Below are 27,114 nucleotides of genomic sequence, written 5' to 3'. Positions count from 1 at the left end.
GGTGGGTGAGCTGCAGAGGCTGCTATGGCCCTGCTGTTTGACGCTTCATGATAGATGAGCCCCCAGTCCTCCTGTCTCTGTGTCCCCCCTCCTCCCCCACCGCCCCCCTCACTCTGTGAGGTCTGGCTTGTGCAAGGAAGCCTGTCAGTGTCAGGACACGTTGGCCTCATGGCCCGCAGCAGGAAGGGGGCCTCTGAGGGACGCCTGCTGTCTGGCCCTCTCCTCAAGAGGGGTCCTCTCACCCTATGCCTCAGGGTCCTGGGCGCTTCCCTTTCAAAGCTGCAAAATGATCGCCATTAATGCAGCTTGTCTCCTGGAGGCGCTGAAAATAGGGTAAGGGAGGAAGGGCCCCTGACTGCCTGGCCTCCGAGAACCGGCATCGGTCTGGCTTAGTTGAGGCTGGATGTGGAAGAGAGAAGGGCACAGGCTAGCTTGGTGGATGTTGAGTGGGGATTTTGCCCGAGGGGGTGGGAGCCATTAGGACCACCCTGGGGACTGCTGTGAGTTCAGCTGTGGACTTCTGCAGAGATGTGGCCGCCATCTGGCTGCCAATGAAAGAACCATATTGAAGCCTGCCATGCTGGGAGCAGGGGAAGACAGGCCACATCCCCAGGGTCAGCACCTGCACCTTCTGGAGACTCAGTGCCTCCCAGGGGCCTCCGTGCCTCACTCTGGCCCTAACCTGAAAGTCCCATTCACCTCCAACAGAAAGCTCACCTGGACTGCCCTCATACCCCACTCTGAGATCCACTCTTTCGATCTGAGGGACCTCAGAGGAGCCCAAATGGAGGAGCTATTCAGTCTGGAAAACTGGGGACCCACTTTGTACATCCGCATGAGGAGGCCCTGGGCTGTCAGGCTGGGAGAGGTGGGTCTGGTGGAAGAAGTACCATCCAAGGCAGCTCTGCCTTCCAGGAGCCTGCAGTCTCATCAGAGGCCAAAGGTTACAATCCAGACCAGCCCTGAGCCATAGAAATGTAGCATGAGTCTCACTCTGTCACCCAGGCTGGAGTGCAGTGGCACATACATGGCTCACTGCAGCCTCCAACTCCCGGGCTCCCAAGTAACTGGGACCACAGGTATGCACCACCACCCCTGGCTAATTTTTAAAATTTTTTTTGTAGAGATGAGGTTTCGCTATGTTGCCCAGGCTGGTCTTGAACTCCTGGGTTCAAGCAATCCTCCTGCATTCGCCTCCCAAAGTGCCGGGATTGCAGGAGTGAGCCGCTGTGCCTGGGAAGATGCATGTATTTAATATGAGCCATGTATTTAATTGTAAATTTCTAGATGGCACATTTAAAATGGAAAAAGGAGCAGAGGAAATTAATACATTTTATTTAATGCAATACAGATGAAAAATATTGTTTCAACATAAAACATAAATGTAAGCATATTAATATTTTACCTTTTTACCTTTTTCTGTACTGTCTTCGAAAGCCAGTGTATGCTTTACAGTGACATCACATCTCGATTTGCTCTAGCCACGTTTCAAGTACTCAGGAGCTGCATGTGGCTAACAGCTAGCGTATTGGATGGTACAGCTCTAGACGCTGTGGCTTGGGCCATGGCAACAGCACCTTTATTTTTTGTTTAACTTTTCTTTTAAGTTCAGGGGTACATGTGCAGGTTTGTTATATACGTAAACTTGTGTCAGATATTAAGCCTAGTATTTATTAGTTATTTTTCCTGATCCTCTCCCTCCTCCTCCCACCCAGCACCTTCCTTTCAACAGAAGAAAATTCCAGATGGAATGCACAAGGTACAGTGGGTTTGGAGGCATGGAGAAGCCGGTAGAACTTCCTCCTTGGAGGCTTTCAGTCTGGACTGGGCTGCTCTTCCTCCTGGCAGGCTGAAGGCAATCTAGCTGAGAGTATGGCTCCTGAGCGCTGGTCCCAGGCCTGGGTTCTAGAATGTCTCTGTCTGCAGGGCTCACTTGCTGCTGTGTGTGTCACCCGAGAGGCAGCGTAGAGTAGGAAGGGGGGCACTGGATGGGGGGTCAGGACATTCAGGTTCCAGCTGGGCTCTGAATTCTGCACAATCGGGCAGATCACATCCCTTTCTGGGCCTCAGTTTCCCTGTGGGCAAATGAGCAGGAAGGCAATTACTCAATACCCCCATCTCCCACTCTCCCCTTGAAACCCCAAGGACTCATTGAGTGGCATGGGTCGGGATGATACAGGATCACCTGCATGCTCAGGGCAAGTCCTGTGGCGCTGTAGAATACAGGACTCCTGGGTTGGCACTCTTTGCCACCTGCCAAAAACAACCTCCGCTTCCACACTGGCCTGCCACAGCTGGAGTCAATTCACTGATGTTTACTCAGCCCTCCAGTGTGCCAGATCCTCCGAGTGCCGCTGCTCTAGTGACTCTCACGGTGGGGTAAGGCATCCTCACCCCACATGGAAATGGAGTAATTCCTGAAGATGTCCTCTTAGCCATCACCTGTCTAGCTTGGAGTAGTTGAGCAGATTCATGGAAAGACAAATGCACCTCTTTGTCCTCAAGAAGCATATGATCCAACCTGGAGACTGATTACATGTGGAAAGTCAATACTCCAGCAAGGTGAATGCCAAGAACAATCAAGGCAAGGGAGTGGAAAGGCTGCCACAGGCTGAGTGGTCGGGAAGGCTGCTGAAGGAGGAGCTGGGATCTGAGCCAGCTTGGAAGCGGGGACAAATCACTTCAGGGAGCCAGCAAAGGCACACAGGTGTGAAAACACACAGTGTATTAGAGCACCCAGCATAGGATCCATGACTTGAGCCCACGGTCAGCTCACGCAGTGCAGGGAAGCAGAGGCTCCAACTTTGGGAGGTAGAGGTGGGTTGGTCTGGGGAAGGCAGGATTCCAAGCTAAGGAAGCAGGAGCAGGGAGCCACTGATGGTTCCTGAGCAGGAGCATGACATGCATATGGCGGTGCCAAGGCAGGTGAATGTGAAGGCAGGATGCTTGGAGAGGAAGGTGGGTGCAGAGGGAAATGGCCAGGAGCACCTGTGACAATCACTGTGACAATAACACTCAAAATGGAAAGTCCTTTCATGTCCCTTCTCATTTAATTCTCTTTCAACTCAGTGAAGTACATAGAATGGGTAGTATTGCTTCCTTCTTAAAGATAAAGAAAATGAGTTTCAGAGGAATTAATTGATTTGTCCAAAGGGACCAGCTTAGAGAATCAGACTCAGGCTTTGTGTCTAAAAATACTGAACTCTTTCTACTATCCCACATCTTAATGGTCCAGGAAAATGGGGTCCCAAAAGGAGATAGAGATAACCAAAGAAGGCTCCCCAGAGGGGTGAAGTACATTGAGAGGAGAGTAGAACTCAGATGATCTGAGCATCCCTCAGAACTCTTCACACTTCAATACTGACCTGGTGTATCTGATCCAACTGGTGCTTACATGCCCAAGGTAGGAGTCAGTGAGGCCTAAATTTAGGTCTCAGCTGGCCATCAGCCTGCTGCATAGCTTTGGATGTTTTACGTAACCCGGCTGAGTCTCAGTGTTGTTTCTCATCTGCAAATTAAGATAGCTGGGCGCTGTGGCTCACGCCTGTAATCTCAGCACTTTGGGAGGCCAAGGTGGGTGGATCACCTGAGGTCAGGGGTTCAAGACCAGTCTGGCCAACATGGTAAAACCCCGTCTCAACTTAAAAATATAAAAATTAGCCGGGCATGGTGGCACACACCTGTAGTCCCAGCTACTCAGGAGGCTGAGGCAGGAGAATCGCTTGAACTGGTAGGCAGAGGTTGCAGTAAGCCGAGATCACGCCACTGCACTCTAGACTGGGTGACAGAATGAGACTCCGTCTCAAAATAAATAAAATAAATAAATATAAATTAAGATACCTGTATATGAGGAGCTCGTAAGGAATGAATGAGATCATTATTAGTGAGAGCCCAGAGAGACCAATCTCTCAGCCAGCCCCTCAAGTCTACACTAGGCCAACCCCCATCGCTTGATGTGACACACAAGTCTGTTCCACACCCACGATTGACCAGAAGACCACCATCCTCCCCCTGCAGCTTCCCCTAGCCTCATGCCACCTCTGCCTTCCTCACACCTCCTCTCCTGCTGTCCCAAGGATGTGCACACCTACTCCCTGCTCCGTATGGCCCCAAAGAGCAGCGGGTGCAGAAGGCATTTCTCTAGTCTGGGAGGGCTTCCTAGAAATGCTGCTGAGCCCTGCGAATGCCTAATGACCATGGGAATCATTTAGCAAGAGAAAAAGCCAGACCTTTGCCCTGGCCCAGCTCACAGGTGATGGGGTTAATCGGGAATTCTTTCCCTCCTCAGGGCTGCTGGTAGGGGTCCAGCTCCCCGATGACCTGGGGACACATTAGTCAGTGATAAGTGGGGCTTTCCAGCCCCTTTTATCCTGTTTACAATACACTGGTTTTCCTTAGACAAAACCCTCCTTCCCTGCCTTGCTCCTGGCTGTTATGGCTACATGAGACAATTTGCTGATGGACTCTCTAGGGAGGACAACTTCCTTGGAGTCCCCTTCCCACCTCCTGCAGCACCCGGGGCAACATCCCCTCTACTTGGTGGGTCCTGGAGGGGGCCACAGATGCTTGTTTTTCTCAGCTCATTGCAGCCTCTGAATTCAGAAGTGCCACCCTGTCTGCTCAGCTTTAACCCAAGGGGGTGAGGAGAAATCCAGAGGTGACAAGATGATGTTTCCCTGGCTTTGGGGTGGGAGTGACTGGGGTCATTGTTGCTGTCCAGAGTGGAAGCCATCAGAGGTGTCCTGTTTATCTGTGTGACTCGGCCCTCTTTGGGTCACAAAGGCCAGATGATCCAGCAGCTACCTGGAGGGTGGTTTATGACAGCAGCCTGGTCCTAGTCCCCTTCTGCCACCAACAAGCTTGGCCAGCTTAGGCAGGTGAGTTAATTTCTCTGAAGTTTAGTGTCCTTGTCTAGAAAACTGGCATGGTGATGCCTGTCCTGCCTCCCATGAGGCAGATGGGAGCACAGAACGAGCCACGGCTGTCCCAGTGCCTAAAGGGGAGGCACTGTATTTGGCACTCTGCACTGATTCCAGGTGACGGCTCTTCCAGCAAGAATGGCTCCACTGCTAAGGGCAGTTTTTAATCGCCTAAAAGCCGACTTCCAAATAATTCTAGATTTCTGAAATGCCAAGCAGGTAGGATACTTAGGTGAATAAGTTAATGAAACGGAGTCCATTTCCAGGCAACAGAAGTTTCACAAGCACCTACCTCACACCGGGCACTGAGCTGGATACCAGGAAATGCAAGGATGTAAGACACATCTTCCACCCTCGGGCTAGTGAATGGACAACTGGGACCCCTGTGACGAGTGCTGAGAGGGAGCACCAGTGCTAAGGAAGCATGGGGAAGGGGTTCTAGCCCAGCCTAGAGGTTGGGGCCATGCCCCAAGGAAGGTGAATTCAGAATGGGACTTGAAGAATGAACAGTAATAGCTTAGGCCTGAGACAGAGGGAAGGGTGTTTGAAGCACAGGGAACAGTGCATACAAAGGCCAGAAGACACAAAGACCTTGTGAGGAGAGCTGCAATTATTCTAGTTAGGATGGTGGAAATGACCAGGATGAGGCCAGTACCGAGGGCTCTGTCTGCCACGATGAGGATATTACTGTGTTCTCTAGACACCAGGGTGCCATCAAAAGGCTTAGCATGGCAAGGCACCAACTGTGTTTCATTTTTTACTTTTTTATTTTTATTTATTTTGACAGAGTCTCACTCTGTCGCCCATGCTGGAGTGCAGTGGCACGATCTCGGCTCACTGCAGCCTCTGCCTCTTGGGTTCAAGTGATTCTCCTGCCTCAGCCTCCCGAGTAGTTGGGACTACAGACATGTGCCACCATGCCCGGCTAATTTTTGTATTTTTAGTAGAGATGGGTTTCACCATGTTGGCTAGACTGGTCGCAAACTCCTGACTTTGGGTGATCTGCTTGCCTCGGCCTCCCAAAGTGCTGGGATTACAGGTGTGAGCCACTGCACCCAGCCTACTCTGTGTTTTAGAAAGATCTTTTGGGGAACTTTGAAAAGGATGATTGAAAGTGCAGGGGGTGGCTGAAGAATGATGTGGGCATCTCGATGCACTCTCATATTTTAGTAGGGGAAGTGGGACATAGTCACAGCTGGCCCCAATGGTGCAAGGTGGCATGTGAGCATTGGCACAGGTGGGACACAATAGTGGGGCAGCCAGGAGGAAAAATAATCCGAAAGTGCGCTGGGAAGGGGAGTGACCAGGCCAGGAGAGTAGGGGGGCCACTAATAGTTTAAGAGAAGGGATAATAGAATTATCCTATTTCGGCTGGGCGCAGTGGCTCATGCCTGTAATCCCGGCACTTTGGGAGGCCGAGGCAAGTGGATCACCTGAGGTCAGGAGTTCGAGACCAGCCTGACCAACATGGTGCAACCCTGTCTCTATTAAAAATACAAAAAAATTAGCCAGGTGTAGTGGTGCATGCCTGTAGTCCCAGCTACTCGGGAGGCTGAGGCAGGAAAATCTCTTGAACCCGGAAGGCGGAGGTTGCAGTGAGCTTAGATCATGCCACTGTACTCCAGCCTGGGGGGCAGAGCGAGACTCCACCTCAAAAAAAAAAAAAAAAAAAAAAAGGAAAAAGGAAAAGAAAAAGGAAAGAAAAGAAACTCTTTGCCTTAGCCAAGAGAAACCACACAGATTGCCTCCTGGGTCTACCTATAACCATTCCAACTTTATCTCACTGCCTGCCAGGAATGCCCTGTGCCTGCCTTTCCATACATCCTTGTAGTTCAAGGTCCAGCTGAAATCACATCTACTCTAGAAAGTCTTCCTTTGTCATAATAATTCAAAGGGATCTTTCTTTCCTGCATTCTGATAGAACTTAATTGTCCTTACTACTCATTACACACTCGTACACTGTCTTGCACTGTTATATTTTCATAAGCCCTGTACCCTCTCATCCCAACTACATGAGAAACTCTTTGAGGTTGGTTATCTATTGCTGCATAACAAATTAGCCCAAAAGTCAGTGGCTTAAAATTCATCCATTTTACTATATCTCTTGATTTTGTGGGACAGGAATTCAACCAGAGGCTCAGCTGGGCAATTCTATTTCAGATGGAGTCTACAGAGGTCACACAGTAGGATTCAGCTGACAGATAGACACAGAGGGTACGATATGGCTTTGCCCACATGTATGATGCCTTGGTGGGAATGGCTGGAAGACTGGACTCAGCTGGGAATGGTAACGGGAGCCCCTACACGTGGCCTTTCCACCATGGTGGCCTCAGGTTGCTGGGCTTCTTCCATGATGGCTGGGGCTCCCAGAGTAAGTGCTGCAAGAAGCTGAGTGGAAGCTGCAGGGCTTCTTATAACCTGGCCTTGAAAATCCCAGAATTTCACTTCTTTCATATTCTGTTGGTCCAGGAAGTCATTAAGACCAGCTCAGGTTTAGAGGGAATAAAACTAGACTCCACCTCTCAATGGTAGCAGTAGCAAAGAATATGAGATCATCTCTATTTTATTACACAATTTGCGCTAAGACCTAGGCAAGCAGGGTCCCTAGCTCAGGCCCCAGGCCAGATTCTCAGGGGACCCCACACTTTTGAGTGCTCTTCTTGAAATATTCTAAGTTCTCGGCCGGGCGCGGTGGCTCACGCCTGTAATCCCAGCACTTTGGGAGGCCGAGGCGGGCGGATCACGAGGTCAGGAGATCGAGACCATCCTGGCTAACACGGTGAAACCCCGTCTCTACTAAAAATACAAAAAATTAGCCGGGCGTGGTAGCGGGCGCCTGTAGTCCCAGCTACTTGGGAGGCTGAGGCAGGAGAATGGCGTGAACCCGGGAGGCGGAGCTTGCAGTGAGCCGAGATCGCGCCACTGCACTCCAGCCTGGGCGACAGAGCAAGACTCCGTCTCAAAAAAAAAAAAAAAAAAAAGAAATATTCTAAGTTCTCTTCAGTGGCTGGGATCATCCAGTTGGTTTCTCTTCAGAGTACTCTGTGACCCACCTCTTGATCTGTGTGGTTGGCCAAATGCCCTGAGGCGGTTCAGGGCTCATGCCTATGGGGTTGTCCAGGGCAACCTGACAAGTAGATTGCTTCTGCTGACCAGCACAGTATTTATTTTATGGCATTGAATAATACTGGGCCACTAGAATGGTACTGATTGGCTAATTTGGGGTGATTCACATTGGATATATGAGTTCAGAACTCTGGGCTACTAACAGTTCACCACCAACCCTTGAGGTTGAGCCACCTGTGTGGGTCAATGCCCTGGCTCTCACCACATTTATGACCACAGTGCCACCTCTGACATGACACAATAATGAGAGTGGATGCATCCTTTAACCTGACTGCTGGGGTACCCCACCTCCAGCTGGTACAAGGTGTTCACCCCTCTCCAAGGCTTTGCAACACATGTCAGGCAATCCTCCAGAAGTGGCCATGCCTATCTTCTCCATTCAAGACCATTATGCTGTAAGGCCAACCAGCTTTTACAATCAATGTCCTCTCTTGCCTCTGATCAATATAGTGATCTCATGAGATACTGGGTTGGTTTTAAGCTGTTCCAGGTGAGGGCCAGATGTTCCTTACATGAATGGAACTTCTCTTCTTGCTCCACCCATGGGCCCTGAGCCTATCCACTCCCTCCCCTGACAACTGATTTCAGTGTGTGGAAGGCATGGGTGCAGTCAACACTGAAAGAGATCACCTTCTAGGAATTCAGTGATTAAGGCCTAAAGAATTCAAGAGAAGATGTGGTTGGATGCTATATTGTTGTAAACATACATATAAAACTCTGATCGGTGAAATTTTATTCACATTTTTCTGCATACTCTAAGCAAAACTTGCCATTGGTGTCATCACTAAAGAAGCACAGGAACAAACTTTGAGTTATGAAGCCAGTATTTGTAGGTAGAGTGAAGAATTGTGCAGCATCATGAGTAACGATGTAACCAGCATTAAATAAATGGCATTATCAACACAACCAGCTGTCTTAGTCTATTTTCTGCTGCCATAATAGAATACCACACACTGGGTAATGTTTAAAGAAAAGACGTTTATTCACCTCACAGTTCTGGAGGTTGGTAAGTCCAAGAGCATGGCACCGTCATCTGGTGAAGTTCATCCCACGATGGAAAAGTGAAAGGCAGAAGTTAGTACATGAAACAGACAGACAATGGCAGCCAAACTTATCCTTTTATCAGGAGTCCACTCCTGTAGTAACAACATCAATCCATTCGTGAAGGCTCTGTCCTTGTGACCCAATTGCCTCCCAAAGGCCCCACCTTTCAGTACTGCCACAATGGCAGCCAAGTTTCCAACATATGAATTTGGGGGGACACATTCAAAGCATAAAATTCTCCCCCTGGCCCCCCGCCAAATTTATGTCCTTCTCACTTGCAAAATGTATTCATTCCATCCCAATAGTCCCAAAAGTCTTAACTCAATCCAGCAACAACTCAAAAGCCCGAAGTCCAAAGTCTCATCTAAATCAGATATAGGTGAGACTCAAGGCATGATTCATCCCAAGGCAAATTCCTCCAGCTGTGAGCCTGTGAAATCAAAACAAGTTATCTTTTTCCAAACTACAATGGTGGTACAGGCATAGGATAGACATTCCCATTCCAAAAGTGAGAACTAGGCAAGAAAAGAAGGGTAACTGGTCCCAAGTAAGTCCAAAACCCAACAGGGAAAACAACATTAAGTCTTAAAGCTAGAGAATAATCTCTGATTCATGTCCCACTCCTGGACATGCTGGGAGGCTGGGCCCCCAAAGCTTTGGGCAGTCCCACCTCTACAGCCTTTCTAGGCTTGGTCCATGCAGCAGCTCTGATGGATTGAGTCTCCTGCCTACAGTTCCCAGGCTGGAGTTGCATACTGGTAGGACTACAGTTTTGTGGTCTTGGAGATGGCTCCATTCCCACTGCTTCACTAGGTACTGCCCTACTGCAGACTATGTGGTGGCTCCAATCCCACATTTCCGCTTGGCGTTGCCTTAGTGGGGACTCTCTGCAGTACCAGCTTTAAATAAATGGCATTAGGAACTGGAGGGGCAAAGAAAGCTACATAGGCCAATACAAACAGGTTCTGAAGAGTCATGGTATTGTGAATAACAACGTTGTTCCCCTTTTCTCATGTAGCCAGAAACTAGTGAGAAATAGCACATTTGACAATAACATAAAGAGATAGTTCCTGGACCCAGACAGAAAGCGATGGTGCCTGAACACTGTAAAGAATATTCACATGCACTTATTAGACAATAAACAAATATCTAAGTACTTTTCTCTACTAATTATTCTAAATCTTTGTTGTTAAATCACTATTCCTCACGAGTCCATGAATTTTATAACACAGTTTTGTTTGTTTGTTTGTTTTTTGATACGGAATCTCGCTCTGTCACCCAGGCTAGAGTGCAGCGGCGTGATCTCAGCTCACCGCAACCTCCGCCTCCCGGGTTCAAGCAATTCTCCTGCCTCAGCCTCCCGAGTAGCTGGGACTACAGGCACGTGCCACCATGCCCAGCTAGTTTTTGTATTTTTAGTAGAGAAGAGGTTTCACCATGTTGGCCAGGAAGGTCTTGATCTCTTGACCTCGTCATCCGCCCACCTTGGCCTCACTAAGTGCTGGGATTACAGGCGTGAACCACCGCCCCCAGCCTATAACACAGTTTTTAATCAAATTGCATATACAGACTGGGCCCACAGAAACATTTGCTTGGGGCTCCACAAAACCTAGATACAGTCCTGTCAACGTGATAGATAAATAGATAGGTATGTAGGTATCAGGTTGGTGCAAAAGTAATTATGGTTTGCCATTAAAAGTAATTGCAAAACCACAATTATTTTTGCACCAACCTGATAGAGCTATAGCAGGCAGACACACACACACACACACACACACACACACAAAATTTCCCAGAGCACTACTCACCAATGAAGTACTAATGAAATAGCTCCCCCTGAACCACAAGGGTCATTGGACTGCAGCTCCCTCCCTCCTACAGAATGAAGTCCAAGCTCCTTAGACTGACTTGGCCACAGGCTACCTTTCTGGCCTTGTCTTTTGTCTTTTTGTGCATTATGTTCTAGTAACTTCAAACTGCTTGTAGTTTCCCCTGCACATCATATATCTTTGCTTTTGTGTACGCTGTTTCCTCCTCCTGGGATGTTTTCCCCACTGGCCTTATCTTCCAAGATTCAGTTTAGGTATCATCTCCTCTTTGAATCTCTCTTGAGTCACTAAACTGGGCTAAGTGTTCCCTCCTTGTCATCCCACAGTTCCCAATTACTGTACCCCACACTCACCACATAGGATTCTAATTATCTATTATCTGTATAGATGTTTACCTCCCAGTATATTAAAGAGCTTCTATGGTAAGGTGGTGTCTTACTCATCTTTGTATATCAGCCCTTGCATTGTGCTTGACACACAGTTATCAGCTCAATGAATCTATAATGTAGGATGATTTATGGAAGGAGACCAATGGACTAAGTCAAGTGGACTCTGGTGAGCCTAGAAAACGTTCTAGTAAAATGAAGGAGAGGCTGGAGGGTAAGTCATGCCAAGAGAATATCAGCAGTATATATCAATTATCCAAGTGGTTTAGCCATACAAGAAAAAGAAAAAATGGGATATAAGTTAAAAATGCAGTAAGCTGGAGAGTGGAATTTTCTTCTATTTAGAGGAAGGCCTAAATACGTATAAAGACTTAAGAGACTGAGAGGCAGAAGGGAGATCTTCTGGACTTCAATTTCCTTATCTGCCTTATCCACCTCCCAGGGATGCCATGAGACCCAAAGGAAAACAAGACATAGGCATGAAAATTATTTGAGAAATTTTTTACATTACTATCCTCTGATAGATTTTTCTGATAGCTTCCAACTACCTGCAGAATAAAAATCTATAAATAAAAACCCAATGCTGACATTTAAGATTTCCTGGCCAGGCGCAGTGGCTCACGCCTGTAACCCCAGCACTTTGGGAGGCCAAAGTGGGTGGATCATCTGAGGTCGGGAGTTCGAGACCAGCCTGACCAACATGGTGAAACCCTGTCTCTACTAAAAATACAAAAATTAGCTGGGCGTGGTGGTGGGTGCCTGTAATCCTAGCTACTCGGGAGGCTGAGGCAGGAAAATTGCTTGAACCCAGGAGGCGGAGGTTGCAGTGAACCAAGATTGCACCATTGCATTCCAGCCTGAGCAACAGAGCGAGACTCCATCTCAAAAAAAAAAAAAAAAAAGGAAAAAAAAAGAAAGAAAGAAAAAAAAGAAAAAAAAATTCCTATGATCTCGTTCTAACCTTTCTTCGACTACTATTATTGCCCCAAACACCCTGAATCCAGCCAGAGGAGATTCATGTTCTTTCCTTCTGTTTGCCTTTGCTCAAGCTATTCCCTCAGCCTCAAATGCCCTCCTCTTCATCTCTACCAGGCAGACACAATAAACATTTTCAGAGTGGTTAGTATACACAAGACACTGTTAAAATTCTATTGATTCTTGAAGGTCCTATTCATATGCTATTTTGTCCGTGAACCGTTCTTGCCCTTCCCACGGAAATGGTACTTTGTATCAATTGTAGCATGTATTCTACTTAATAATGTAGCTTGAGGGTATGATTAGTTCTCCCAACAGACCGTGAGAGATATGGGAGGTTTTAGGGCTGTGTCTTGCTTGTGTTCCTATCTCCAGTATCTGTGCGTGGTACATTGCAGATGCTCAATTATAGAAAAAGTGAAAAAAATAATTTTAGGTAAAGAATGTACATGGGTGGACAGTCTCTTGGGACACAAAACTGGGTGGGATCCAGGATCCAGGAAAAGAGAAGTATCAACTTGTCCAAGAAAAGAACATCTCCTGCCTTGGGAGGAATAGCAGATAAGCTTGGAGAATGGAAACGGGATAGCCTATGTGGAGACAGAGAAGTGTCCAAACCCAGTCCCAGCTCAAATGCCACCCCTTCATTAAGTCTCTCCTAAATCTCCTCCTAGAGACGACCCCCAGCTCAGCTCAATCTCTTTGGATTTTCTACCTTCTAGAATGTTTGTCTTGATACATAAAATTCATAGAAAGCCATTGGTTTGGACTGAGCTCCTGCACTAGGCGCAACAGGCCAAACCAAAATAGAGTCACTCATGCTAAAGTTCCAAGCCACAAAGCCAAAATTAAGCTGCTCATCTGACCTTAGGAGAAATCAGAAGAGAGGGAAAATAGCCATATCCCCATGATAAAGGAAGTCCCTTCTGCCTTAACCAATACAAGTAAAATAACTTTGAAACTTGTTCTTTGTTTCTGCTTTTTTTTTTCAGCCCTTTTCTGTCTATAAAGATAATCTCCTCTGCTCAGCTCATCAGAATACTCATTCTATTTTATAGAATAAGGTGTTGCCTGGTGCTAGAATCGCAAATAGCCAGTTAAGATCTGTAACTGTGTTGTATGAAAGGAGAGAAGGTTAGCACTCCCTTTGACAAGGATGGAAGAGGCCCTTGGGTCTAACAACACGCATACGGTTAAGGCATTACCACCTACTTCGTGGGATCTAACCATCGTTTTTGAAATGGTGCTGGGAAAACTAGCTAGCCATATGTAGAAAGCTGAAACTGGATCCCTTCCTTACACCTTATACAAAAATTAATTCAAGATGGATTAAAGACTTACATGTTAGACCTAAAACCATAAAAACCCTAGAAGAAAACCTAGGCAATACCATTCAGGACATAGGCATGGGCAAGGACTTCATGTCTAAAACACCAAAAGCAATGACAACGAAAGCCAAAATTGACAAATGGGATCTAATTAAACTAAAGAGCTTCTGCACAGCAAAAGAAACTACCATCAGAGTGAACAGGCAACCTACAGAATGGGAGAAAATTTTTGCAATCTACTCATCTGACAAAGAGCTGATATCCAGAATCTACAATGAACTCAAACAAATTTACAAGAAAAAAACAAACAACCCCATCAACAAGTGGGTGAAGGATATGAACAGACACTTCTCAAAAGAAGACATTTATGCAGCCAACAGACACATGAAAAAATGCTCATCATCACTGGCCATCAGAGAAATGCAAATCAAAACCACAATGAGATACCATCTCACACCAGTTAGAATGGCGATCATTAAAAAGTCAGGAAACAACAGCTGCTGGAGAGGATGTGAAGAAATAAGAACACTTTTACACTGTTGGTGGGACTGTAAACTGGTTCAACCATTGTGGAAGACAGTGTGGAGATTTCTCAGGGATCTAGAACTAGAAATACCATTTGACCCAGCCATCCCATTACTGGGTATATACCCAAAGGATTATAAATCATGCTGCTATAAAGACACATTTACACGTATGTTTATTGCAGCACTATTCACAATAGCAAAGACCTGGAACCAACCCAAATGTCCAACAATGATAGACTGGATTAAGAAAATGTGGCATATATACACCATGGAATACTATGCAGCCATAAAAAATGATGAGTTCATGTCCTTTGTAGGGACATGGATGAAGCTGGAAACCATCATTCTCAGCAAACTATCGCAAGGACAAAAAAACAAACATTACATGTTCTCACTCATAGGTGGGAACTGAACAATGAGAACACTTGGACACAGGAAGGGGGACATCACACTTCGGGGCCTGTTGTGGGGTGGGGAGAGGGGGAAGGGATAGCATTAGGAGATATACCTAATGTAAATGACGAGTTAATGGGTGCAGCACACCAACATGGCACATGTATACATATGTAACAACCCTGCACGTTGTGCACATGTACCCTAGAACTTAAAGTATAATAATAAAAAATAATAAAAGAAAAAAAATCTATAACTACATTTCTTGTAATTTTGTCTTTTGAGAGTACACATATCTTATTTCCTTTCCCAGACCAGAACCTCTTTGAGGGCAGGAGGAACCCGGTTTTCCCTACTTTACACATGACACATAATAACCACTCATTCAATGTAGGTTTACTGGATGGATAAATAGGAATGGGGGGTAGATAGGCGGGAGAGTGAGTAGACAAATGCGAAACAGGAAAAGCTTGCGCCAGGAAAAACAGTGAAGAGCGAAATCTCCAGACCCCCGATTAAATGGTTTAAAGAGAAGCCAAGCAAGAACCTCCCGTCCTCTCTGCGGCAGAGAACAGCAGATGATCGCGGCTCGCCTTCAACTTTGCTCTGAGGACCTCTCGTTAGTATCCCGCGATTGTCCTTCCTAACGCCTGACTGAATCCTGAGGCTAGCCTTCAGCGAACATGTACACCGCCTTGCCCTTCACGTGAAGCCGAGCCTGTGACTACACTTATCCTTCCGTCGCCGGCCTCATTTCTCCTTCCCCTTCTCCGATCTCGCAACCACTGCTAGTAAGGCGCGCGTGCGGGCAGCCCTGGCCGGCAGGGGAGGGAGGGTCCTGCGACCGGAAGCCGGAAACCGGAAGTGGGGCTGTGAGGACGTGTTCCGAGGAAGCCAGAGCCGGAGCCGTGGCCTGCCGGGCCGGCGACATGGAGCCCCTGTACCAGCAAACGCACAAGTGAGGGCCGGTCGGGGAACGGGCAGGGGCTAGACGAGGCGAGGCTAGGTGAGCCTGGCTTCTGGGGCTGAGGCCTCGGACGTCAGCCAGGGTAGAGGCCGAGTTTTTCCGCCAGGGCACTGCTGGGGATGCCTCCGAAGTGCTTAATCCTTGGCGGGACTCCCAGGTCAGCCACAGACAGTGGGTTCAGGCTGGGGCCTGGAGACGTGGGGCAGATGACTCCTGGGGTCTGCAAGTTCGTGACTACCTGCTGGGTAGACTGGGTGACGGGAAACTGGCACCTGCAGGTTATAAAACTTTGTCCAGCACTTGTCAACTCGGTGCTCCTGGTTGGTAGACCTCGAGAGGAGACACGGAGTAGGAGACACGGCCCCTGGCCGTAGGAGTGTACTGTTTAATTGGAGAGTCAAGGGACGTACGGGAAAGTATTTGTATTCTTATTCGATTTATACTAAAGACCACATTTTTATGGTACAAAGAAATTGCTGTCCACGTAGCATTCACTATTATTACTTGTTAATCGTATCTGGTTACAGGTTATCGCTAAGAAAATCAAATTGTAATTTAGTTTCTCATAACTTAAATTCCTTGGTAGTGTCCTTTATTCGCATCGTCCTGCACTTTTGGAATTGCTGAGATACGTAGTTGAGTATTAATGGGGCCATACTTACCCTATTTTTGGGGGCGGGGGGCAGAATTATGATTTTTACCCTGTTTTGGAGGGACGGAATTTTATGATTTTTATTTTTTATTGTAAAATATACACAACATAAGATTTACTGTTTTAACAATTTTTAAGTGTACAATTCAGTGACATTGAGTACATTCACAACTTACATCACTACGATCCATTTCCAGAACTTTTTCGTCATCCCAGTGTGCCTGTTAATCAGTAGCACTTCATTTCTTCCTTCCAGAACACCTAGTAACCTCTGTTTTACTTCTCTCTATGAATTTACCTATTCTAGATACTTAATATAAGTGGAGTCATACAGAATTTGTCCTTTTGTATCTGGCTTATTTCACTTAATGTTTTCAGGGTTCATCTATATTGTAGCCTGTTACCAGAATTTCATTCTGTTTTATGACTGAATAATATTCCGTTGTATGTGTCTACCACATTTTGTTATCCATTCATCTGTTGATGGGCACTTGAGTTGTTTCCACCATTGGGCTGTTGAGAATAATACTGCTATGAACTCTGGTGTAGAAGTATCTGTTTTAGTTTCTCTTTTCAATTTTTTGAGGTATATACCTATCCTATTGAGAACTTTCAAACTTATACTGTAGTTTTGTTGATTAAAACACTTAAAATCACACTCCCAAGGCCTGGAAATGAAATGCCCTGAAGCATGAGGAATAAGAGGGTGATGATCCTCTTTCTCTTTCATTTTCTAAGTTTATGGGTTTCTTTTATTTTGGCGATGAGGTGTTTCATTTGGACAGGCGAAAATACAGAACCTACTTTGTAATGACAGAATTTTCTTTTACACTGGGGAGCCCTATTCTCACATAAACATTATAGGAAGGGACTTAAAACTAGTCTGTGAGTAATTTAGAGAAAGAATGAAACGAAATTATGTTCATGTTACTAAGAAAGGGCCTATCTTTCACAATAGCAGGGCACAATGGGCATAGTAGTGCCTTGAAGTTAATCTGTTATGTATGGTCTTATCTAGTTAATTTAGTTAAAGGATGTTGCCAAGAAGGCCATGACCCATTTTATATTCAAGAATAACTTTATTTAGAGAGTCTTAGACTACCTGTTTTCAGTGCAGCTAATCACAGAGAAAACTGCATGGCTCAGAAGAGGAATTCTAAATGGTACCCCAAACAAGGTGTGTGGAGTGTAGATGCTCTGTAGGCCTCCAACAATGCACCCTTGGACTCTAGCAGCTTGCCAGTTTTTTCTATTAAGGGCCAGGTAGTAAATATTTTAGGCTCTGTGGGCTATACGGTCTCTGTAGTTACTACTCTGCTGTTATATTGGGAAAACAGCCATAGACAATATGTAAACTAATTGATGTACCTGTGTTCCAGTACAATTTTATTTATCAAAACAAGCAGTGGGCCAGCTTTGCCCCACAACTATTAGGCCCTCTGCTACCCCGACACTCATTAATTCATTGAATATTTATTGAGCACCTGCTATGTGCTGTGCACCATTCTCAGTGCTGGCAGCACAGCCCTGCCCTCGAGGAGTTTACCTTGTTTTATGCTGCAGTATCTTGTCCATCTTTCCTCTCCAGTGCTGAACCAGGAGTGGGAGTTCTGGTTCTAGACCTCCTTACTTTATTTTTCCTCATCTGTAGAATGATATTATAATTTGGGCTGGTTAAACTGTAAGGCTCCTTTCAGTTCCATGATAACAGAACTGATGACTGAATGACTTTCACAGGAAACACGTGGAGTCCAGTGAGCACCAGCAATGAACTTTCGCAACTGCAGAAATTAGTGATTGTAGCTGAGTTGACACAACAGTAGCTGAACTTATTAATTTTACTGGAACTTTGAACCCAGTTTGTGATTATCTCTTGCCGTGTCACTGAATACATTGAGTACATTGGAATTAGATTGACATATTAAAGTTACTTGAAAACTCCTGAACCTACCTGAACAATGAATGAATGAAAATAAAGGATGAAAAACAATAAACATTTTACACTTAAATGTTTAATTTAGGTGAACTTTATAGAGGAGCTAATAGCCAGGCTTCTATTTTTGAGATCCCAATGGTTGTAAAGGTGACCACATTTGTCCCCTATGTAGTCCAAGATCAGTCTCCTGTCCTGGACCTTATCGTATGTCCAGGACACAAGAAGCACTACATTTAACAAGCTCCCCAGGTGGTTTTGATGAGCAGGTAGGCTTAAGAACTGTTACCTTATCTCAAGACCATTTTTTTTCCTGAACAGCGGAGCTTAAGAACTATTACCTTATCTCAAGATCATGTTTTTCCTTTATAGATTTTGCCCTTTAATGAGCGAAATGTGAAGGCAAAGTGAGTGAAATGAAAATGACCAGATTGTTGCCACTACTTTTAAGTAAAGTTAACAACAAACTTAAATGATGCTGTGTAGGTTACACAGCGTTTTCATGTTCATCATGGTCAGAGGCAGCCTGGATGCAAAGTGGATGTTATGGGGTGATGGGGGGTGGTGAGTAGTTTCATGAACTTTTAAAAAGCACTTCCATTAAAAAATTCTTCCTAGATCTTCTGTAAACCTTTTTTAAAGACAGCTACAATGACCCTGGCTTATTTGCTACTATTTCTCTGCTTTGTTATATTATCACCCAAGCCCACCATGGACCCCATGCTAGAGAGGGCTAAGACTTCTTCTTTTTCCTCATGTCCACGCTCCCAAGTCATGCTTGTGTATCACCTGTTTCTTATGGACTTCCAGTGTGTTGTGTTGTGTTAGAATTCCCAGTTCAGTTTGAGACAGATTTTGCACTTGGCATATTAGTAGTTCCCACCTTGCCATTCATACTTGCTTTGTTTTCTTAGCATGAAATGTAGCCGCTGGAATTGTATTATTGGCCACATCGTCTCTGATTGGTTCAAAGCAAATAGAGATTTGATGGGAAAAGTCAGTGGATTATGGGCCTGTACAAAAGTGCTTTGATGAACGTCCTGCCATGTACATCTCCTCAGGGTATGCCAGAACCTCTCTAGGACACATTCCTCAAACTTCTGGGTCATAGCATGGACACATGCTTTATTCTACTAGTTATTGTCAGAAAGCATTTAAAGTGTTTTACCAATTTATAATCCTACCAGCTGGGTATGAGAGTTCTAGTTTCCCTATTTCCTTATTAATGCATATGTCCCCAAACTTTAAAATATTTGTCAGTTTGATGGGCTGAAGAAATGTGATCTCATTGCTTTTCATTTGTGTTTTCCTAGTTGAGTGTCATTTTGTATATTGATTGACCATTTGGGTTTTCTTTTCTGTCATTTGCCCTTTTTTCATTTAAAAAAAATGCCTTGTTTGACTTTTTGTATTGATTTGTAACAATTCTTTATATATTTTCTGCACGTCAATCCTTTGTTATCTGCTGCAGATACCCTCCAGTCTGTGCCATTCATTTGTTTATTTTGTGGCTTTGGTGTACAGAAGTTTTTTGTTTTCATGTTGTCAGATGTATCCATTTTTTTCTTTGTGGTTTGTGGGTTTTGTGGGGGTGGGTAGTTTTTGGATTTTGTCTTATTTAAGAAATCTTCTGTAACCCGAGGTCATTTATGCACACCTGTATTTTCTTCAGAAAGTTTGAAAGCTGCTTTGCTTTTTCCATTTGGGTTTTAAGTGAGCTTGAGTTTATTTTTATGTGTTACCTGAGGTGGCCTTTTTCTGTACGGGTAACAAACCGGAGCTGTTGGCATTTATTGTAGTCCCTTCTTTCAAAAGCTCCCAAATAACGTGGGGCTGTGTCTAGGCTGTTTCTTTCCTCTTGGGCCAGCTGTAGGGTTTGCCTTTCCTTGTCTGTCTGCACCTGCACTGCCGCCATATTGTTTCCATTGTTACTGCTTTGTAAGTCATAATGGCAGGTGGGACAAGTCATTCCTCCCCCTCCTTCAGAGTGGTCTTGGCTATTCTTTACCTCCCCCCTTTTTATTATGTCACTGTTCGTGTTGATCATATTACCAACTTTCAGATTTTTCTGTTAAATCAGCATTGAAAATTTACCTCACAGCCTGCGTCAGGACTTCCTTAGAGTCCTAATTCTCCTTTCTGTCCCCGTTACCCTCCGGTCCCCTGTACCTGTTCCCTTGGTTGCCCTGCTTCAGGTGTCGGCTACCTCAGGCTGCATTCCTACATCAGCCCCCATACCTCCACACCCCCGCATCATCCCACAATATCCCAGACTTACTTTCCGGAAGCAACGGCCTGGTCTCGGACTCTAGCAGTGATTTCTAGTTGCTTCTCAGGGCCACAGGTCTTGCCTAGGAGCACCCTGGGGAGTCATTTGACAGCTCACCCAGCTTCTTTTGGTGCCCGAGGGCATATCTGGAGGCCATAGGGAAGCCCTGGAAAAGACTGGGCACAAGCTGAAGCCAAAGTTGGGTGCCTGGCTGGCATTGGTAAATTTGGGGTCCTGGTTTGCATTGCTCACGATGCAGAATGGTTGCTGACCTTTCCTCCAGCGTTGGGGATGATGTGAGAGTCCAGCAGGCCCCCTTCATGTGGGCCCTAACTTGGGGAAACCTCCACCGTGAGCACCAGGAAGTGGATGGTGGGGCCAGCATAAGCAGTATCCCGAGGACTGATCATGGAGGACCATTAGGAAGGGGGTCTTGAGGATGACCTTGGCCAGACCGTGGGAAGCCTCCAGAGAGTGTTACCCAGATCCAGGGTACAGTGTTGCATTTCCAAATGAGATGGCAGTTCCTTCGTTCCTTGATATTGTCGGAGAAAGATGTTTACCAAACAGGAGGTCCCTGTCTCAGGGTCTTCCTCTGAATGGTTTCCTCCAGTGAGTCACTTCAGCATCCTCTCCCCCGACCCGATTCCCTTTCAAGCAGCCCACCCTACTTGTAATCCACATGTCTTGAATGAATTTTTGCATATCATTTTCTTCTATCTTCCATCACCAAATGATGTCTCCCTTCTTCACAGCGATGCTCAGAACTCTTTCCATCCACATAACTTACCTGGTTTCTCTTTCTCAGCCCCACCCCTCTGTCTGCTTGCCTGTGACACCGCTGTGCAGAGCTGCCCCTCTTTCTGTTTGTTTATACTTATGTGTATTGCTTTTCTGGTGAATCTTCCCAGGGCTTGTTCATGTCTGTTTAGCCTGTCATTCCTCATTATGTTGTTTCTCAAGGACAAGGATTATATCTCCCTTGCCCTTTGACTCTTCCTAGTACAGGCCAGTGCTTAGCACATTAGGTCGTAGAACAGAAAGTAGGATTGGCCGGGTTCAGTTTGAGGTTTATCACTTGCTGTGTGATCTTGAACAAGTTACATAACCTTTCTGGGCTTCAGTTTTTATAAAATGAGGATGATAATGGTACTTTCCTCATAGGGTTATTGATTTGGCAGAGTATCTTGGATATGGTAAGCACCCATAATCTGCCTATCAGTGTTATTGTTAGTAGTTAAGATATTAGAAACCATGCCAAAACGTGGGACCTAAAGTGCCACATACAAATTTTACAGTTCAGTGATGCTGTCGATTTAAATCAGTTACATGTTGGCATCAGAAAAATTGTCCTTCCTGACTGAAGCGCTGTTGATTACTCCTGTCTCACTCATTTCCTCCCTCTTCCTTTGATAGGCAGGTCCACGAGATCCAGTCTTGCATGGGACGCCTGGAGACGGCAGACAAGCAGTCTGTGCACAGTGAGTAATTAACTGTGGAGACCAGAGTCCTTTCTCTGATGACAGGGTGCTAATGGGCTGGGCTTCCTGACTGCACTCTGCCTCGGGGGCTTAATGATTCAGCGTGGAATGAGTTTTGTTGTTAGGGTGGACAGAAAAACCCTATGGCAAAGTCACTGATTTCCCTGAGTGTGCCCTTTGGAATCCCACAAGTCTTATCCCCCATTACCCCTCCACTCAACCTGACATGGCCCTATGGGAATGGAAGCGCTTGCCTCCATCTGTCTTAATCTAATTACCTAGTCCTTAGAGGAATGTACTCCATAAAAATTCAGAGATGTTTAACTGGAATTGGCCATTTCTTCTGAGCTGAGAACTGTGGCTTCTTAGGAGGATTATTCAGAAACGAACAGCAATATTAATTAGTTTAGTTCCCACAGCATGGTTTCTTTTGAGAAGCATGCTGGTTTTTTGGTTTTTTTTTCATTTTTTTTTTTTTTCTATTCTGAGGAAAGGTCCTTTTTCTGAGTTGGTCATATGGACACCACCTGCGGGGGCTGCCTACCCACCCCACTGCTGGGCTCCCTCAGGACCCATTCCTCCTGTTCTCTCATGTCTCCTTTCGCAGCTTCAAAAGCAGCTCTGTTCTTGGTTCTGTGCCCCACCTTGTTCTAATCTCAACTGTCTTTGTTCACTGTGGGCGCAAAGGGCTAGGAAGGGGCAGTGTCACTGCTGTCACTTCTTTATGGGGCAAGAAGCAGTCTGGATGCTTTCTTTTGTGCACAGTTTAGCTTCTTTGTTCATCGGACTTTGTTTGCCTTCTCAGCAATCTCATTGTTACATGATTAGAAATGGAAAGAGGTCATTTTGACTGTCTTATCGAAAGGGATAAGGAAAATGACCGTATTTGTCGTATCTCTTTACCTCTGTGGATTCTTTCCTGGGCCTTTCCTATTGATATTTGGTTTATTTTGGGGACGTCAACATTGCTCAGCCCACCCATTCTTACAGAAAGCTTTAAGGGAAGAAAGCCTTAAGGGAACTCTTCTCTGTATGTTTCACATACTAATCTTCCCCTTCCTTTATGCTTTTTTTTTTTTTAATAAAAAAAAAAAACTCATTACTATAGGGAATTCAATTGGCAGCCTTTTTCTAGGTATTTATAATCCACGTCTGAGAATCCCAAAGGAAAAGAGACCTATATCAGAAAATTTAGCTTAAAGTATTTATTTGGACAACCTTTGCATGTTTATTTTCTAAAGGTAGGAAATTTATTTCTACAGATTTACCTTCAGCTTTTTAAAAAAATTGGCATTGTTATGTCATTAACAGCTATATACATGTACTTTTTTCAAAACAACATTTACGGCCTAACTTGAATTTTTTCTGTTATTCATTAGTGTATACATTTTTCTCCTTTTGAAATATGTAGTTCTAGTTTATTGGATATTGAAAAAAAAATCTGTGATTTATCATTGTAATTTAAGTTCACTATCTCTTTTCCAGCAATTCTTTTTTCTTTTTTGTACAGTAGTAGAAAACGAAATCCAAGCAAGCATAGACCAGATATTCAGCCGTCTAGAACGTCTGGAGATTTTGTCCAGCAAGGAGCCCCCTAACAAAAGGCAAAATGCCAAACTGTAAGTGCTGACCTCTGACATGGCTCTGATACTCCAGGCCCATCAAGACAGGCTTTTCTCCCCGGGGGAGGTGATAGAATATTCTGAAAACCAACGTACATGTTGAAAAACTATGACTATGCAAAGAAAAAGCCCCCTCAAAGGGCACAATTCTATCTGAGTGATGCCCCTCAAAATAAATAGCCTGTGAGGTTTGTGACTCAGAAACCTTGTGACCCCTTACCTCTTTGGTGTCATTTTGAAATTTTGCCTCCAGTTCTGTTTTTTGACTAGATCCATAGCCACCTGAAGCCTAATGTTGCCATGGAGTTTTGTTCTGCTCTTTGGTTCCTGCTGGGTTCTTCTTGGGTTGAAATGAAAAATCACTTCAATCAGTCCACCCATAATGAAATGCTGATCTAATGTTTGATACTCCAGCATGAAATTAAAATGAAACCACCCTTGCCACCTCCACCCCCAGCGCCTGTTTCCAAAAGTTTTATGAAACTTTGTGGATGCTTTACCTCAAAGATGCCCTTGGGCTTCTTCCAGGAGAGCCATATAATCCATAGAAGGTCAAGAAGAGGTCAGTGAGCCTGCTTCCTGTCCCCTGTTCTCTGTCATGCATCCAGAATCAGAGAGCAACAGATTCTGAAGTCAAGCTGCCAGAATCTTATGTGCTACCATCTCACTTTAACCACAAGTTTCTTCTTGACTTTCAACATCGTTGATCAAAATTAGATCTTGTGGTGAGGGGGTATAGTGTGGGGTGGTGTAGGGAGAAGTAAGGAAACGCCGTCTTTCCTCAGTACAAAGCCTGGCCCCCTCAGATTCTGCTGCCCTGAGTTCCTGGAATTTAATCTCTCTCTCCATCAATTCCAGTCGGGTTGACCAGTTAAAGTATGATGTCCAGCACCTGCAGACTGCGCTCAGAAACTTCCAGCATCGGCGCCATGCAAGGGAGCAGCAGGAGAGACAGCGAGAAGAGCTTCTGTCTCGAACCTTCACCACTAACGTAAGCCAGGCCCGCGGTGAGGGTCGGCCTGCACTTGACAGATCGTGGGGGCTGGAGTTCAGATCTCTGAGCGCCATCTGTTTTGGGGGTGTCTGAAGAAGACTGATGATGAGGAAACCAACTGGAAATGACAGGAACTTTGTGCATTGCCACAGAGACTAGACCTAGACAGAGAATCCCTTTTTCTAAGACAAAAACCTGAAGAGGAAGCAGTTAAATTGAAGGGGAATAGGCAGAGGTGAAAATTACCTGGTTGGGCTGGTCTGAGACAGAAAGGTGGAAGTTCACATGGTGGAAACGTTTTTCTGATCAGATAGAGACAGATGATTAGAACTTAGGCCATTTGTAGAGAAGGCAGCATTTCAAAGCTGCCTGCGGGCAGTTGCCATTGTGCCGAGTATGTGTGTGGCTCCAGTGTCAGGTGCATTAAGATGTTTTTGCCCCTAGTCTGAGCAGCAATTTGGAGGAATTTGTTAACAGATGTTTAGGGTTAGATGGACTGCTTGCCTGAGTCTGTCTGAAAGTGTGTTGGTTTGCATGTTTGATTTTTCAGAACCCATTGTCCCTGCCCTTTAGTCTTAACCAGATCATTTCCTGCACATGGCTGTAGAACATACTGGCCTTTTCTGTGTCCTGCATAATATATTCCACTAAATGAAGTGTGCTTTGGCTTTTTGTATTTTGTTTTTTTACAGAGGATTATTTTCTCAAGAGATGTTAGCTTTCTAAGCCAGTTGTTAAAGTTCACATCATTTCCTGCTTTGTAGCTATTTAACCCTCAATGCTGCATCCTTGCTTTGCAATAAATTTTCCCAAGTGTTTCAGGCTGTGCCAACATAGTTTTTGCTTCCCCAGACTAAGCAGTCAAGTCACAGTGTTTAACAGTTCAAAAATTTAATGAACTATAAGACACACTAAAAGATGTTTGGATTTTAGATCGTTATAATGTAGTATTCAGGCCTTTTTTAGGCCAAGGATGATCGCTTAGGATTATTTTGTTTTTTGCCAGCCTGGCGTGATGCTGTGCACACCGTCAGTTCTTAATAAACATTGACTTGCCAGATGAAACTTCTTCCTGGTCATTCTACCATATGGAGCTATAATACATTTTTCTGAGAGATAATGGCCCATCAGCCATACTGTTTTAGATGGGAGGGTAAGAAAGATTTGTATGTGAATGGCATTTCATAAGTGCTTGTCAAATTACTGAAGAGAAGTCTCTGAGTCTTTCAAACGCCAGCATCTTCTGACACACTGGGCATTAGCTGCATGCAGAAAACTAGTTAATTCAGGCACTAGGAGTAAAGCACATGATGAAATTAAAAGACCTGACGCCTATCTGTGAGGAGCTCCCCTGTTAGCAGGGGCAGTTGAAAACACGTATGTGCAAAATGATTCCAAATCTGAGCAGCAAAGAAACAGTGGCATAACCTTTTTTTTGTTTGTTTGTTTTTTTTGGACAATTGAAACGGGAATTTAGGTGGTAAAAACAGCACTAGTGGAGCAGGGCACAATGACACACGCCTGTGATCCCAGCACTTTGGGAGACCAAGGCAGCGGATTGTTCAGGAGTTCACCATCCTGGGTGACACGGTGAGACATTGTCTCTACAAAAAAAATATAAAAATTAGCCGGGCGTGGTGGCGTGAGCCTGTGGTCCCAACTACTCTCTGGAGCCTGAGGTGAGAAGATCACTTAAGCCTGGTAGGTCAAGGCTGCTCTCTATCCTGGGTGACAGAGTGAGAGCCTGTCTCAAAAAAGAAAAACACGAAACAAACCCCAGCACTACTTGGCAGGAGAGCTTGTGATTGGCAGAAAAGAGAAGGGAACGCTCTCACAGCTGGCGAGGACTTGGCTCCTGCCTATAGTCCACTTTCAGAGCAAAAGTAGAGCCACCAGGATGGGCGTTGGTGTTTCCCTCTACAGTGTGGGTAACAGGGCAGGCCCTGCGCTCAGTACCCACATTCCCAGCTCCACTGGACTTCCAGCTCTGTGATCACTGGACACACTTCCAGCTGTGTGATCTTGGACAAGTTATTCTACCTCTCTGGGCATTTTTTCATCATAAAATGGGGAGGCCTGTGGACAGATTCCTTGAGCACAGGAGTTGGAGACCAGCCTGAGCAACATGGTGAAACCCTGTCTCTACCAAAAATACAAAAAACAGAAAGAAAGAAAGAAAGAAAAAAGCTGGGCATGGTAGCATGCACCTATGGTCCCAGCTACTCAGAAGGCTGAGGTGGGAGAATTGTTTGAGTCCAGGAAGCTAAGGTTGCAGTGAGCTGAGATCGCGCCACTGCACTCCACCCTGGGTGACAGAGGGAAACCCTGTCTCAAAAAAAAAGAAAATGCAGAAGCACAGCCTCCTCTATCCTTAGTTAACTCTCAGTCTACTTGGAGAGGTAAACTATAGATAAAATAGCTAAAGGACACGAGCAAACATTTAACACTGCATTAAGGGGAAGCCATGGAAAGGAACATTTGGAACAAGCTAGGTTAGTGAGTAGTCAGAGAAAGCCTTTAGGAGACACCCAATGAGGTCTTGAAGGAATAGCTTTTCCTAAGAGGAGATCATGATACAGAGACAAGTATCGTTGGAATGAACGATACTTGTGGAGTGGAACTCATTTGGAGAGTGACAGATCTGAGGAAGTTCCTCTTCTGTGTGGACA

At 45.3% G+C, this 27,114-nt stretch overlaps 1 protein-coding gene and 1 non-coding gene across 14 annotated transcripts in view; both read left to right on the top strand.

Annotated features, from left to right (window-relative positions):
* The first annotated feature begins 13,391 nt into the window (after positions 1–13,391).
* Positions 13,392–13,517, top strand: LOC112437671 (U6atac minor spliceosomal RNA). Its single transcript, XR_003026229.1, has one exon. It is a non-coding gene; the product is annotated as a U6atac minor spliceosomal RNA (small nuclear RNA).
* Positions 13,518–15,123: 1,606 nt separating this feature from the next.
* Positions 15,124–27,114, top strand: part of GOSR2 (golgi SNAP receptor complex member 2) — a 44,140-nt gene continuing 32,149 nt past the window's right edge. For 8 of the 13 annotated variants that reach the window (XR_008621666.1, XR_008621665.1, XM_055101431.2 and 5 more), the window contains exons 1-4: positions 15,124–15,485; positions 21,765–21,829; positions 23,340–23,448; positions 24,310–24,442. Coding sequence is in view for 11 of the 13 variants with exons in the window: in XM_055101431.2 (XP_054957406.1) it covers positions 15,457–15,485; positions 21,765–21,829; positions 23,340–23,448; positions 24,310–24,442 (336 nt within the window). In the remaining 2 variants the exon portion in view is untranslated. The remainder of the gene's footprint in view (positions 15,486–21,764; positions 21,830–23,339; positions 23,449–24,309; positions 24,443–27,114) is intronic. The other 5 variants (XM_055101430.1, XM_034941556.3, XM_014341974.5 and 2 more) reach the window with 2 other exon arrangements.

Source organism: Pan paniscus, chromosome 19, assembly GCF_029289425.2.
Source record: "Pan paniscus chromosome 19, NHGRI_mPanPan1-v2.0_pri, whole genome shotgun sequence".
NCBI classification, from domain to species: Eukaryota; Metazoa; Chordata; class Mammalia; order Primates; family Hominidae; genus Pan; species Pan paniscus.
The sequence above is the reverse complement of the archived record's forward strand: the minus strand, read 5'-3'. Positions and strand labels throughout refer to the sequence as shown.